The sequence below is a fragment of the Manis javanica genome, chromosome 2, assembly GCF_040802235.1.
Source record: "Manis javanica isolate MJ-LG chromosome 2, MJ_LKY, whole genome shotgun sequence".
Classification (NCBI taxonomy): domain Eukaryota; kingdom Metazoa; phylum Chordata; class Mammalia; order Pholidota; family Manidae; genus Manis; species Manis javanica.
The window spans coordinates 112,216,762-112,232,759 of NC_133157.1; the positions used below are offsets into that span (position 1 = coordinate 112,216,762).

The window sequence follows — 15,998 nt, forward strand, 5'->3', positions numbered from 1 at the left end:
TATTTGAAGGTCTTAGAATAGCACCTAGTGCAAAGTAAGCATTAAGTGTGAGATATTTTCATTCTCAAAGTAAAAAAAAGTTGGAAATTTAATTATTTACATAAAAATATCTAGAATTGCCCCATAGTGTAAAATTTTAAAGTATTTTATCTGATACTTTAGAAAACATAAACTGAATGAACACGCACATTTACTTCACCACATGAGATTAAAAAAAATCTCTGGATTAAAAAAATACTGCTGGATCCAGAGATAGTGAGGTAGGAAGATCCTGAACTCACCACTGACACGACAAATTTACAACTCCCTATGGAAAAATTCTCTCTGAAAAAGGCCTGCAAACTACCTGTACAAGCTCCTCCACAGTGAAGGAAAAAAGGGCCAAATGGAAACAGTAGGAGAGGCAGAGACACGGGTCCCCCTAAAGCCCACCTCTAGTGCAGCAACCACAGTTGGGAGGAGGCTCAGAAACAGAACAAGGGAGAGCAAGGGGTTTTGCCCATCTCAGGTGCCCCAGCCATTAGAACCTGCATGGGGAAGATAAGCCCCTGAAACACATGTGTCTGAGAACCACCCGGTGGGCCCCGGAGACCCAGGGCTGCAGGGAATGGAGGCTCCGCTCTAGCAGGGCTCCGGCAGATTCACCCACCGCGGGGCCCGACACTGGCAAGGCGGCAGGGCGAAAAGCACCTAGACCACATGTGAAGAAAGTTTACTGCTAATCTTAAAGGCATCTGCTCAAGGGCAGGAGCCAGGTGGACCCTCTCTGAGGCAGAGATGCAGAGGCACCCTTTGCGGCATCCTAGCACAGGCTCCAGGCTGCCATTTCTGCTCTTGCTCCAACCTGCTGGAGGGAGGCAGGCAGAATGGCTAGTATCAAAAAGATCAAAAACAACAAGGGTTCCCAAGGGTGTGGACACAAGCGCACTTTCAGGCAGTGTTCGTGAGAGTGTAAATTGGTAAAGCCACTTTGGAAAATAGTATGGAGGTTCCTCAAAAAAGTAAAAACAGAAACACTGGAGATCCAGGAGTTCCACTTCTGGGTATTTATCCAAAGAAAATAAAAACACTAATTTGAAAACATATAAGCACCCCTACTTTCACTTTAGCATTATTTAAAATAGCTAAGATACAGAAGCAATCTAAGTATCCACTGATGGATGACACATAAAGAAGAAAATGGGTAAAGAAGATACATATAATTATATATATACGCACACACACACACACACCAGATGGCATCTATATCTATGCACATACAATGGACTACAACTTAGCTATAGAAAAAGAATGAAATTTTGCCATTTGTGACAAATGGATGGATCTCAAAAGTATTATGCTAATTGAAATTAGTCAGAAAAAGACAAATAACCATATGATTCACTTAATCTGGAATCTAAAAAACAAAACAAATTAATAAATAACACAAAACTAACTGCATAAATACAGAGAACAGATTGGTAATGCCAGAGGGGAGGGTCAAAGTGGGTAAACAGGATTAACAGGTACAAACTTGCTGCTATAAAAAAGTCATGGAAATGTAATAACGTGCAGATTGGGAATAATAGTCAATAATATTTTAATGTAAATCCAAAACTTGCTAAGAAAATAAATCTAAGAAGTTTTCAACACAAGAAAAAAATATGTAACTTTGTACGGTGACAGATGGCAGACTTAATGTGATCATTTCACAATGTTGATCAAATGTTGAATCATTATGTTGTATACTGAAACTGATATAATGTTGTATTTCAATTATACTTTAATAAAAAAATACTGCTGTAGTGTCATATTCAATGTCCTTCAGTCTTCAGACACATCCAGATCTTAAGCTAAATTCTGTTTCCTGTCTCTACATATGAAATAGGGAAGCGAATAAGAGGTTACATAGGTCCTTTCCGGAAAAAAATCATTCTAACTTACATGAGCAAACAGAATTGACAACACTTCTCTGAGTTTATATAAAATGGCTGTGCCCAACAGAAAGTGTTTTGTTTCTCATCCTCAACACTTCAATTTGTGGATTGACCAATAATGAAGCAAAATATATAACAGGCCAGGCAAGTAAAAACTGACTTTTTGTTTTAATTATTCTTCTTATCGCAACCATTACACATACTTAAATCAGAGTTGGAATTTTCTGGAGGAGAGCAAGCAGAACTAGTGAAGGGGAAAAAACCCTAAACTCTAAAACAAGAGCAATGCAATGCTTTAACTTAACATTCTGTCACTGACTAGCTAGCTCACCTGAGCAAATCGTTTACATCTCTGAGTTGAGTTCCCTCATACATACAATTGTCTGGGACAGTCTCTGAAATCTGGATCCAAGTGGTGAATCCTATTCATCACAGGTATTTGCATTCACCTCAGTTTTTAGGGCTCAGTTTAATAGCTTGTACATTTGCATTATTATGTATTTCTAGTCTCAGCTTCCGTTTTTGTGCTTTGCTATTCCATTACCAATCTCCTGTTTCATCATCTATAGATACATTTTTAGTAAATCTTTCACATTCTCTAGAACAGTTGTTCTAAGATGCCAGCCTTCATCAGAATCAGCCAAGGAGGACTGTTAAAACACAGATTGTTGCGCCTGCCTTTGCAGGTTCCAGTTAATAGGCTTAGAATATGGCACAGCACTGCACTGCTAACATCCAGATCATCCAGGGGATCTGAATGCTGCTGGGCCAACCGCCGTTTGAAGAGCACTGTTCTACATAATACAAAAATGCTGTTAACCATCACCTAAGGCCCATGAATAGTGAAAGTTACCTCAATGTAACTCTGAGAACAGCCACTCTGGCCTTCCAGCTCCACGTGGGTGAAATTGACGTGTATTTGTTCTCCCAGGGGCTGCTCTATAATATAGATGCATTGTCTGTTGTGAGTGAAAGGTCCAGACAAGTCAGGAGAAAGAAGACCTTCTGGGTCTGTATAGGTCCCTCCACAATACAGATCCGCTAACAGAACAGGGAAGAGAAGGAAATGGTCATATGGATGGCCAGTTTTCTAGCTGACATGAGATACAATTTTTATACACATACACATGCAATCGCATACCCACTTTAATTTAACCTGTAAAGGCTTATGCCTCTAATTACAATATTTTCAGTTTGATATGTGTTTGTAGAACTTTCAAGTAGCACCTAAAGAACTAGATGTAAAGATGAGCGATCTAACCTAACTTTTAAGCAAACATTCTCTTCTATAAATTGCTTTTTAAATACATTTATGCTCTCCTTCATTGCAAAAAGATTTGAGGCAGTCTATAAAATACATATAGCAAAATAAAATATACAACTATAAAAATGAAACACATTAAAGGAATAATGAGGACAGAAGAGCAGAATGTGGTCAGAGGAAATTTGATATGAACAGAAAACAGATATGGACTACACATACCACAGAAGGCCAGTGGCAGATTCAGCCTGAAGCCAAAGTAAAGGGAAAAAGGGACCAATGAAAAGATTTTCATGTTATTTTTCCTGATTTTGAGACTTAAAAGGTGTATTTCCTGTGAATTTTCATCGGGGCATAATGAGGTATGTTAAAAGCAAAATCCTCAACAGCGTACAACAAAAATCAGAGCATTTCATTGTTTTTGGTTGATGTGCTGGTTTGTTTGAAGGTATCAATGCAAGTTAAAGGCATAACAGCTATAAAATCTGACATAGCTCAAGACAGACTACATTTCTCTCATGAATAGCAACTCCACAACAAAATATCAAATAACAGCTAGGGAACTGATGTTTGAATTATTTAAGTGCCTCGCACATATCTAACACAATGTAGATCCCATAATTTACAGATAGAGGGGTACTGCAGTATTAATAATAGAACATTGGAAAGATAAAGAAAAAACCTGGAGCTATGACAGAAATATTTATAAAAACATGTTATTAGTCAAAGTAAGTCAGCCATTACAGTTAATGTGCAGCCTCACACTTAAATATAAAACAGCTATACGTAGCACTGTCCTTCACATTCATATTAAGCTCCCAATTATCAGGTTACTTACAAGGTGAAGTTAAGTAGGTGATATAGAAACCTTGGTCGTTAATCTGATTGTCAGAATGGAAATGAACTCTGGCAAAGGGGCCTGTAGTCGGGAGTGGTGGGACAGAAAGAGTGGTACAGAATTTCCCAAGAACAGGGTCCTGATGCAAAGGACCATCTCGAATCTAAAACAAAAGAATGAATCAGTAAGCTCAATAACAAACCCAGTCATTTTGTACATTAACGGTCATTTGAAAGTAATGGCTTAGGAGCCAGACTAACCTGAAGTTAGTGTAACCACATGTATACTAACACGTGGCTCAGTCCATGAGGGCCAGTCTTATTCTCCCCTCATCTCCAATGCCTCATCTGCTGTCTAAATTTTAATTCCAAGACTAGATATTTCTCTTTCTTTTTTCTCATGAATTTTTCTCCATGTTTTCCTTCCTACATTCTCCCCCCAAGGTGTTTGTTTTGAAATGATAAATTCCTAGTGATCTAGAAGAAAGAAAATGAATATGTGCAAAGAAAAACAGAAAAAGTAAAGACAGCAAAGTCAACTGAATCACAACTTGATCAAGCTATTCAGGAGGATGAGGTGGAGAAGCAAGTGAAGTCAGATTAGATGCAACATAAAGACAGTTTAACAAATGTAAAAAGTGCAACTTTAACAGGAATTAAGTACTGCAGTATGGATGTTATGACGTTAGGCACCCTTTTTAATAGTTGGTTTTTAATTTCTTAATCATGTCAACCTCTCTATGATTCTGTTATAACTGTAAATCCTGTACCACATAAAATACCAAGGCATCAATAAACAAAATAACATAATATTATGGCCAATTTTGTCCACTCAAATTGCTTTTTCTATTGGCAGCCAAGTTATAGGCCAGCATTACTTTATTCCTATATTTAACTAGTTCTTTGAAATATTGTTGAGAAATTAAAGGCTTTCAGTATTATCAGAATTGATACATTCTATGGTATATGGAAATTCAGGAATTAATATATAGGAATGAAAAAATTAGAATTTCAATTTGATCAGATTTATTGAAATTAATTTCAAGAAAATTCACTTTAATGTTAACATTTGAAGGATTATTTTGCTGAAATTTTCCAGGGAGAGGTAGATCTTCCAGTTATTCCCAAAGATTTCAAATCCATTACAACTGCTATATTACTAATGACTTTAACTTGTGAAGATCAACATGACAGCCACACCTTTCTATCCTGTATGAATAATTCCACAGCACTCCATTCTTCTCTAATGGACTTGGAAAAGCATATTGTCTTTGATCACTAGTACAAGAGTCACTGAAATTTATGGTGTAAACAAGAAAGGAACAACATAATTCAATCTTCTCAATGATCTTACTACAAATAGAGAGTAACATTTTTCATATACCTATCTGCTTATGACATTTTCATGTTAACAGCTTTTATCCTCTTCCATAATTTGATTTAATTTAAGCAGGAAGAGCACTAGTTGACTTCTGTCTGTCCAATAACAGTTATCAATACTTTCCAGTAAGGCTCACCCTTTAGCAATCCATTTCAACACAATAGCTATTAAGTTAGTTTTCTTCATAGAACACTATAGTCAACTTGTGAAACACTTGTCAGTTTACCACAGACAACTGAGATTTGTATCTGCATTGGAGAAGATAGCCATTACTGAGTTCTGCTATTCTCATGTTAGGAGACTGGGCTTCCAGGAAATCATGGAAGACAAGGCAACGTGTTTCCCAGATTTAAATGGAACCCAGAAGAGGCAACAAGCTGTCACAATTAAGAATAGGGAGTTAGCAAGAATTAGACATTGGCTACCTACTGTGGAATAGATCCAACTAGTGCTAATAAATTTTGGTCATCCAGGGGCATCACCAAAACCATACGTCTCTGAAGTCTAATCATATCATAAGTTCTATCTAAATACAATTGCTTACCTCAAGATAATCTTTGCTGCAATCATCATGGTGCTCCAGACGCAAGGTCCCAAAAGTAAATGTTATCAGGAGGCCAGGATTGGTTATAATGCTCCAAACACAATCTCTTCCTGGGGGGTAATTTCCAGGGTATCCTGGAGACTTAATTGAACCGTAAGTACCAGTCAGTGTACCTCCACACTCTAAAATTAGAGGGAAAAATAACTTTACATTTGTATATATGCTGTACCTCACAATGAATTGTCATAGCCTTTATTGTAAGATAAACTTTGCTTAAATAACTATGTGCAGTTTTGGAAGACCCTCATAAATTGAACAAGAGTTTTGTTTTTCCAGTTTGATAAAGTTATAAATCTGGAAGCACCAACTGATACATAAGTGAATCATCCATGGTTTTAGCTCTGCACTTATTAGCCATCATACAATGATAGGATTTAAAATACAGTCCTCATCTGTCTGAGGGATGAATAATGGGATGATAGATTTCTTTTTATTCACTTTGAAGGAGATTAATTTCTGTATATTGACTCTTATAAAGTTCTGGAACTTATGACAGCTCCTGTATTTTACAACAAACCAGATCATCTTATATATTAGGATAGTTAAGCAGTACATAATTTTCACTTGAGAAAGTTTCTTAACACTGTGACATAGTTAAACCATTCATTTTATAAATGAAGAAATTCAAATGTTTATGGGTGTCTGAGCCACTTACCCAGGAATGGGGCAAAGGAAGGATGGCGCCAGGCTTTCAGATACCTATTCATTCCACTACCACCTCCATTATACTCCCACCAGCCCCCTAAAGTTGCATACAAGTGACTGGAAGAATCTTTTCTTTAGTGACACCCACATTTATTTAACAAATAATCTGTCATGGCTTATAGGAAATGCTGCCATAAAGTTGAAAAACTGAAATACTAAACAAGAATATAGACCTAAATAAGTATAAATAGAAAAATAAGATAAAACAAGGTGACATTTCAGATTTGCAAGGAAAGAGATTTATGTAGTTATGCAGGTTAGTCAGGAAAAAGTTTTGCTGTCAAGGCAAAACATAAAAGAAATTAGTTACATGATTCTCACTGTTCTAACTGGAAAATATCTCAGTTGCTCAGAGGAAGATAAGTTTTCTAAAATTTAGTATTTAAAAAATTATTTTATAGGTAAAAACTCAAAACGCCAGAAACAAAGTAAAATGCTAATGACAACCTGGGGAAAAATGCAATATATAATACAAAGTTATTATCTCTAATATATGAAGAGCTTCTAAAAAGAATAAAGATATTAGGGTTAGAAAAAAAGAATGGAGATACAAAGAGTTAACTGAAAAAAATTCAAATGTCCTTTGCTGTTCAACCTCACTCAATAGGGAGATGCAAATAGAAACTTCACCGACATACTATTTCTTGCCTCTGAGAATGATAAAAATCCAGAATTTTGAAAACAAATTATTGGTGGGGCTTTGGGGAAATAGACACCCCCATACATTGCTGAAGAGGATGCAATGTATAACTTTTACAGAAGAGACTATAGAAATATCCAGCAAAAACATAGGTATTTGCTTTTTGACTTTTAGAAATCTTTCTCAAAGGTACATTGGTACATAAACCTATAAATTTTGCTAAAATAAATTAAGAGGGAGTTAAATAAATACAGAAATAGTCCATGTTCATGGCTCAGCAAAGTCAAGATTTTTAAGAAGTCATTTCTTCCCAAGTTGATTATACATTCAACACGATGACAACAAAATCCCAAAAGATTGTTAGGGGAAATCTACAAGGTAATTCTAAAATTTATATGGAAATATAAAGGATCTAGTATATTTTAAGAGAACAAAGTTAAAGGACTTATGTGACCAGACTTCAGGCTTTAGTAGTTAAGCCAATGTGGCACAAGAATAAACAAACAGACCAATAGAAAAAAGGAGAAACTCCAGAAATAGATTCAGATTTACTGATGAATGAACTGGAGGTTTGGTATATTGTACTCTCTACTTTTTTCGAAGTTTAAAATTTTCATTGTAAAAAGTTAGGAAAAAATGGGGCACCAAAAGTAAAAGAATAAATAAATAATGAAGTAGTGGGTCATTAAGATAAGGAACACTAAGTGAATGAGTGGACAACGACCTCAACAAAATCCCTATAGTAATTTACTAATAGGGCTTATAAACACGCTGTTCAGTAAGGGACCCATTAAGACTCATGTTTTTTAATCCTTCCATTTCACCCATATTTTATTATTTCTGAATAATAAAAATAAAATTTTTAAGCAATTTTTAAAAACAATTTTTAAAATAATCATAAAATATTATATAGCACTGGATCTCAAAATATCTAATGTATCCAAAGGTCTAATACTGATCAAGAAAACTACATAACTTCAAAGATTCTGCTTTATTTTCCTCCATGTTTATACTTACCTGGTTGCTGTGTTTCCCATCTTATTGTAAAGCCTCTTTCATTTCTTAGATATTCAGAATAGAAGTGAAAATAGAGAGCATTATCACTACTAAGGAGTTCATGAGGGAGTCTAGAACCACAGAATCTTCCAAGTTGAAATGCTGCAGAGGAATCTCCATCATGAATCTGAAGAAACTCATGTGGACAATTATTCACTGATTCTAATTGGAAAAAAGTAAAAGTGATACGCAGTACCTAAAAACATAAAGGTCACAATGTATTATTTTTTACTTCCATGTTAGTTCTAAAATATTTTTCCTACTAATTAGGAAGCATTCACACTGAGTCTACTTCTAATGATATATCTATAATTTCCTAATTATCTACAAATATGTATGATAATTCAACATATAAATGATTGGTGTTAAAAAGTGCTTAGAAATTGGAAAGCAGTATGGAGGTTCATCAAAATGCTCAAAACAGACCTACCATTTGACCCAGGAATTCCACTCCTAGGAATTTACCTTAAGAACGCAGCAATCAAGTTTGAGAAAGACAGATGCACCCCTATGTTTATCACAGCACTATTTACAATAGCCAAGAATTGGAAGCAACCTAAATGTCCATCGGTAGATGAATGGATAAAGAAGATGTGGTACATATACACAATGGAATACTACTCAGCCATAAGAAGAGGGCAAATCCTACCATTTGCAGAAACATGGATGGAGCTGGAGGGTATTATGCTCAGTGAAATAAGCCAAGTGGAGAAAGACAAATACCAAATGATTTCACTCATCTGTGGAGTATAAGAACAAAGGAAAAACTGAAGGAACAAAACAGCAGCAGAATTACAGAACCCAAAAATGGACTAACAGCAGTTCCTGTGTGGTGACCTCCAATGAGTTCTACACAATGGTATAAAGGGCACATCAAAGTGTGGGCAAATGGTCTATTTGTGTTTATACAGAGGATCAAAGCCTAATTTGGCTACCCAGAAAATTAACTAAGATACGACATGAAGAAGAACTTCCAACATCAGCACTCTCTGGAAGAGTCATACCAGAAGATGATCATCAAAAAACCTCAACAAAGATCCAGGAGATGCTGCAGTTGTAGCTGCATCCATCCCACCAGTTCCTGGACTTGCCATTGGAATGAAGAAGGAGATATCTAAGCAGGCCTGTGCTTTCAGTAAAACAACAAAGTTGACTGGATCTATACTGTTGGAACTCAACCAAGAATTAGGAGAAGTGCAAGTTGTAGCACTCCAAAATCTTACAACTACAGACTATCTACTGTTAAAAGATCATATGGGATGTGAACAGTTCCCAGGAATGTGTTGTTTTAATTTGTCTGATTTCTCTCAGACTGTTCAAGTACAGTTGGACAATATCCATCAATCATAGACAAATTTTCACAAATGCCTAGGGTGCCTAACTGGTTTTCTTGGCTTCACTGGAGATGGCTGGTAATTATAGATCTGCTTTGGTTATGTAACTGTATTCCTATTATGTTAATGTGTGTGCACCATTTAATTAGTAGTTTAAAACCTATACATGCTTAATTTACTCTACAAGAAGATATGTCAAAGAAATAATCAATCCTCCCATGTTTTCTTCCATCTGCTACCTCTATAGTTTTTCTTCTTCCTCCCTAATTACAACCCTTAAATAGAACTCGTGCTTCATATCGAATTTACCGTGTATCATAATTCCTCCAAGTGGTAAAGATACCTCAAGACAAATGCTGGGCATAGAAGCCACAGGGCATAAATCTGCAAAGAAGTAAAAAGCTAACCTTTTCAAACAATATGGCTTCTCTCTCACTTACCAACTTTACATCTCCCTGTATGGCCCCAGAAGATGACTGGTTAGCCAGAGACGGGTAAGATTCCTCAAGGGAGGAACAACCTAAGACAGGCACAGTCGCAGGGGGGCCATCAGGTGAGAAATTGGGGATCAACAGTGATGAGGCTTAGAACCTCACCCCCCATGTTTTGAGAGAAATCTTCTGCATCCGTGGATGTTTTAATGCCCTTGTCTAGCTTGGATTAACACATAGTCTACAGGCACACACCTGAACATCTACATTTGCTCTCTTACAACACTAAACTATGTTTTCTACCTTTATCTTGCATCTACCTACCACTTCAGCATTTTATTAAAAATAAAAATAATAATAACAAAGGGAGAAATGTGGGATCCACATATAAATCAAGTATAAAAATCAAACGAATATTCATATTTGACCTGATTGTTTATAGTTCATAATGCGTGATCAAAACCGAAAGTTTCTGTGATGACTGCCCTTGTACTGTTCACCATGTAAGAACTTATTCACTATGTAAGAATTTGTTCACCATGTAAGAACTTGTTCGTTATGCTCCAGAAGATTGGAGACTGACGAGAATTAGGCTTGAGATGGATTAATGATTGTGCATTGAGCATTGAGCATCCCCTATACAGAATTTTATTGTTGTCAACAACCATTTGATCAATAAAAATGAGAGATGCCCTTTCAAAAAAAAAAAAGTGCTTAGAACTAACTTCAGCTAACATTAAAATCTATCAAAAATCAATGTTAATCAAGTAGTTTTTAGCAGCTTTAATAAGGTGTGATTGATATACAAAGAACTACACATATTTCATGTGTACAGTTTGATGTGTTTGGACATTTCAAACATCTGTGAGATCATTGCCACAATCAATGTAATAGATATACCCAACACCTTCAGAGTTTCCTGTGTGTGTCTGTCTTTGTGTATATGTGTGTGTGTGTGTGTGTGTGTGTAGTAAGAACAAATCATGAGATTACCCTCTTAACAAATATTGAAGTGTAAAATATGGTATTATTAACTACAGGCACTATGCTGCACAGCAGATCTCTAGAGCTTACTCATCTAACATAACTGAAACTTTATATCCATTGAGTTGTTATTCAGGGGTTAATGAAATAGATTTACCTAGATGTCATTAAACTGTCAAGTCCATCAAACAAAGGCTCCTCAATGTATAGCTGACAATGCTTTCAAAGCAGTAAAATATACTTAGGGCATTTAAGAAATCTACCTTGAATTAAATTTAACTGACTAATATTACCCTTCACCAGAATTTATGCCCTGATAACCTGAATAACCTGTAGCATCACTGACCCCTAAAGATGCTGATTCCTCAGGGTCTCCAACTCTCAACAAGATACTGATGCTCAGCCCAGACTGACAACCTAGATGGAGACTAAGGAGGCAAGGTGTAGGCAGGTGTGAGGCCTGCAAGTCTTCGGTGGTTGGATATGATTTAGAGATCAGTTATACCAAGAGCAGAGAACAGGGGAAAGGTAATATGAAGAGTTCTGAGCATACAAGTAGAAAAACAAACACAAAAATGCATCTCCAAGTTAAACTGTTAGAATGTGCAGAATTAAATATAGTAATATAATTAATAAAATATAAGAGATTTTGTACCAATAGCCTCATTTAAAATAGTCAAACTACCAAAAGGAGGCTGTTGAATTTAATTTTCATTATGACCTAAAACTACAACAGCATTCAGCTAATGAAAAAGGATATCAGGATATTTTTGAAATTCTATGCTGGAGTATTTTTAGGACCTGTTACCCAATATTACATCATTTTTGTCCTTGAAACAATTTCAGTAAAAATCAAGTCAATGTTCATGAATTGAACTACCTTGATCTCTATATAATTTCTACTATATTACATAAATTGTGATGGGGATAAGAAGATATAAAAATCACAATGATCAAGAAAAACAACATGACTTTTTTTACAATTTGATAATAAAACTATTAAAATTTTTTTACAAAATGACTTTTTCTTGAAAGAAAAATGTTTTCAATGTCAGGAAATAGAATTCATGAAAACTAAATGGAAGGAAGGAAATTCACATAACATACCCACTGGAAAACTGATTTTGGAGTTCATTCTATTGTGGGGTTACCAGGCCCCAAAGAGCCCTCCCTCCTGAAGGGAAAGAAAAAGTGTTTTCTAACCCTTAGACAATGACCTCTGTAACTTTAGTTTGCTGGAAAAATTTAACAGGATTTCAAGGGAAAACCTTATTTATTCAGATATATAACTTTATTTTAATGAGCCCAGGAATTGACTCAGAAATAAATATTTGGTTAAGTCTGAGTAATTAGTGTTGGTGGTGAAAGCACTAAAACTCTCAGGCTCAGATCTTAATCTGAAGAATGTTCATGCAGTGCTCAGAGTCCCTGGAGTCAAAAGGGCTGGGTTCAAGTCACCACATGCGACTTCAAATCATGCGCACCTGGACAAATTTCTCAGTTGCTGTGGTCTCCATTTCCTCATATGTAAAACGAGGATAAAAATTCTCTTTCAGGGTTATGAGAGTTAAAACACAATGGAATAATGTAAGTGAAGCAATTAGCACAGCACAGTGGTACATGCAATTGCATTGATAAGAAGGCATTGATAAGAAAACCATCTCAGTGGCAGTCCCCATTTTCACCTAATAATCAACAAAATGCTGAGTGGTCATCTTCAAACTCTACTGTCTCAGTAACAACATGACTTTACAAATTACTGGCTTGTAGTCGGCCAGTGCTGAAACCAAGCCAGTCCAATTACTAGCTAAGAAGTGTTAAAAAAAATCACTTGACTTAGTTTCCATTTTCTCATTATAAAATGAGGACACTATTATTTATTTCAAAGCGTTAGTGTAAGGTTAGAGAAACGCACATAAAATATCTATCCCAAAGCTTGAGACTTTGTAATATCTCAATATGATAGCTGAATTACCATTATATGTATTTTGTGTCATACCTACACAAATTACATGTTCATTTAGATTAATGTAGATTTGGACAGAAGAGCCCACATTTACCTTTCCCTCCTCAGTCCGGATGACCCAGAAGCAGGTAACGTCACGCACAGGACCAACATCAGGGCTCCTATAGTTGAAGCTTCCATTCACCCCTGAGAGGGACCCTCCACAGACTGCCAAGGAAAGGGTGATGAGCATTCTCTTCAGAAGTTCCAAAGAGCAGGAGGCTTTGCAGCTCTAGCCCTGCCACTGCAGCACCTGGAGAAGCCTGAGTAACCACGTAGGAGGCAAGAACCCTGCCATCCTCTCTTCTCCCTGTCCTCTTTCTCCTTTGACACCACCCATAGCCCACCCCCTATTCAAAGTCCAGTTGATGTCTGCTGATCTCTGCCATGAATTCCTTCTCCCATTCCTCTCCCATTCCTTCTACCTGCAATACTTGGCTTGGCCCCACACAATTTAGTTCTTCAGTTCTTGTTTCCTCTCTATCATTCTGTATTAGTCTTATCTCCACAATTGGAAGATAAGCAGTCAATATGTAGAGATGATAATTCATGCTTCTTTATGTCTCCACAGAGTCTACTGTAGTCCTAGATATAAAGTAACGATGCAGTAATGCTCTGATTCAGAATCGGAAGGAATAAATGAGGGTGGAGTTGTTATGAGGGAGACTGAATGTAAAGTACTCCTGAGGAACAAATACATTTGGATAGGAAGCAAAGAAGGAATTTAGAGAGGTTGAGGAGGAGAAATATCCCAAATAAAGGAATACAGCAGAAATATTCATGGTGGCACATAGGTTCAAGTGATAAAGAAAGATGTCTGGCTTGAAAGGGAGTATTTTTTAGGCACCTAATGACAAATAAGTCGAGATGGACAGGGTGAGGTCTGGTTATAGAGGATAATTGAAAAACAGTCCAAATCTTTATTTAAGAGGTAATGGGGAGCCACTATATATTCTATACCAGGAGAATGACACAATTAAGTATAATATTCTAGGGATATTAAATGGCTTCTATAGAGAAAACTGTCCCTCAGAAAATCACAATAACTCAGCATATTTTGTTCTCAGAATGGATATCATGAAAATGGTACATACTAATCTCATTTTCCTTTGTGAAAAAGTTTCTTCCAGCTGAAATTGAGAAATATATTTACCTTGTGAATTTTATACCATTTCTTCAAGGAAAGCATTCTAAGCATTTGGGCAACTGGATGAGAAATGGGTTCAACAGAAGAGTATAGCAGGACTCATTAAAAATAGTTCTAAACTGTGCATCTGTGCTATAAGAAATGTTGAGCATACCTTGCTGGGGAATCTGACAGAGAAATCCAGTCCAGAAGCGTGTGCATTCACAACTGAAAGCACTAATGCCATCAACACAAGTCCCCCCATTCAAACAGGGGTTACTTAGACACTCATTGATGTTTTCTGTGCAGTTGATACCAGCCCAACCTGATTCACACTTACAAAGATAACCAGAGACTGTATCCTAAGACAAGAAAAAACATAATGCCATAAAACAAACCGACAATAAACTTGATCAACCCAAATAATAAAAAAGAAAAGCAGTGTTATGTGATGAATGCACAGGATGTTAAGCCACAAACACCTTCCAGTAGCCTAACTTGTATTAGTTAATTCATTTAAATGGTGATGGCTAAGTGTAAGAAGTTAGATTTATTTCGATCAAAGTGTAGGCTTTGCTTTACTACTTTGTAAATTATTGGGAGAAAAAATCTAACTTATTGGCTTTTACTGGGAACTAAAGTTACTACCTAGCCTTTTATCTGAAAGGTACTGACAGTTCTTTATCTTAAGCTTTAGTCATTAACCTTAACATTCATGAATCAAAGAAAACATATTTCATAGAAGTGAAACTAAACTACTTGTTAAGTATTCTATGTTTACAGGAAGAACAAAGCACTCACGATGCATTGTCCATTTAAACAGGGGTGACTCAGGCAAACATTACTGAGTTGAACACATCCATTTGGCCCATAACCATTTCCAGTATATCCTGGGAGACAAGTGCAGAGAGGTAAGGAACCTGTTCAGAAATAAAAATGAAATTGTAAAGACAGGATTCCTCTATTCTGACCCAGTAATGAACCTCATGCTATGCTGTCTACATCAGAAATCACCAAAATGAAGTCTGCATATCCTTAGGGGCAGACAATACAAGGCATGAGGAGAAAATATTAGAATCTTTTCTCTATTCTTTTATCTTAAAAATAAGAAAGGTATTACATGTTTCCAATACTTTATATGCAGATTGACACTGGTGCTGTCAGTCCATATGTCATGGTCCTGAGTCATGTACAAATGTGAGGTATGCTAAGGGAAAGTCAAGTTTCTCATCATGGAGAGGTCAACAGCAGACAAGGGTATCCTTGTGATGATGCTGTCTGTTGCAAGCACTGTACATATACTGACTAACTTAATCCTCTCAAGAGCCCTAGAAATAGTACTATTATAATCCTAATATATAGATGAAGACAAAGCACAGAGAGATTAAATGCCTTGACCAAGGATACAGAGCTCAAGTATAGTGGAGCCAAGGGGAAAAAATCAAAATCCAAGCCATCTTTTCTAGAACCCATATGCCTAACCATTTCACTATGCTGTTAATCATTTAGTAAGCATTTAAATAGCACAAGTACATATATATTTACACACACACACACACACATGCATACACACATACATGTTCTTTTATATATGTGCATATATATGACAAGTTAGTAAAAATGAAAGTGGTATTTCAAAATAGCATTTGATATATTGTTCAATAAATGGAGTGGAGGTCCCCCATTTGTACAAAAATATCAAGCTAGACCTCTATTAG

General features: G+C 36.2%; 1 protein-coding gene across 3 annotated transcripts in view; it reads right to left on the bottom strand.

Moving 5' to 3' along the window:
- Window positions 1–15,998, bottom strand: part of CUBN (cubilin) — a 267,651-nt gene that overhangs the window by 234,314 nt on the left and 17,339 nt on the right. For all 3 annotated transcript variants that reach the window (XR_012127986.1, XM_037001703.2, XM_073229128.1), the window contains exons 11-17: window positions 15,082–15,200; window positions 14,456–14,642; window positions 13,210–13,322; window positions 8,362–8,596; window positions 5,940–6,121; window positions 4,016–4,178; window positions 2,770–2,957 (exon numbers count right to left, since the gene is read on the bottom strand). Coding sequence is in view for 2 of the 3 variants with exons in the window: in XM_037001703.2 (XP_036857598.2) it covers window positions 2,770–2,957; window positions 4,016–4,178; window positions 5,940–6,121; window positions 8,362–8,596; window positions 13,210–13,322; window positions 14,456–14,642; window positions 15,082–15,200 (1,187 nt within the window). In the remaining variant the exon portion in view is untranslated. The remainder of the gene's footprint in view (window positions 1–2,769; window positions 2,958–4,015; window positions 4,179–5,939; window positions 6,122–8,361; window positions 8,597–13,209; window positions 13,323–14,455; window positions 14,643–15,081; window positions 15,201–15,998) is intronic.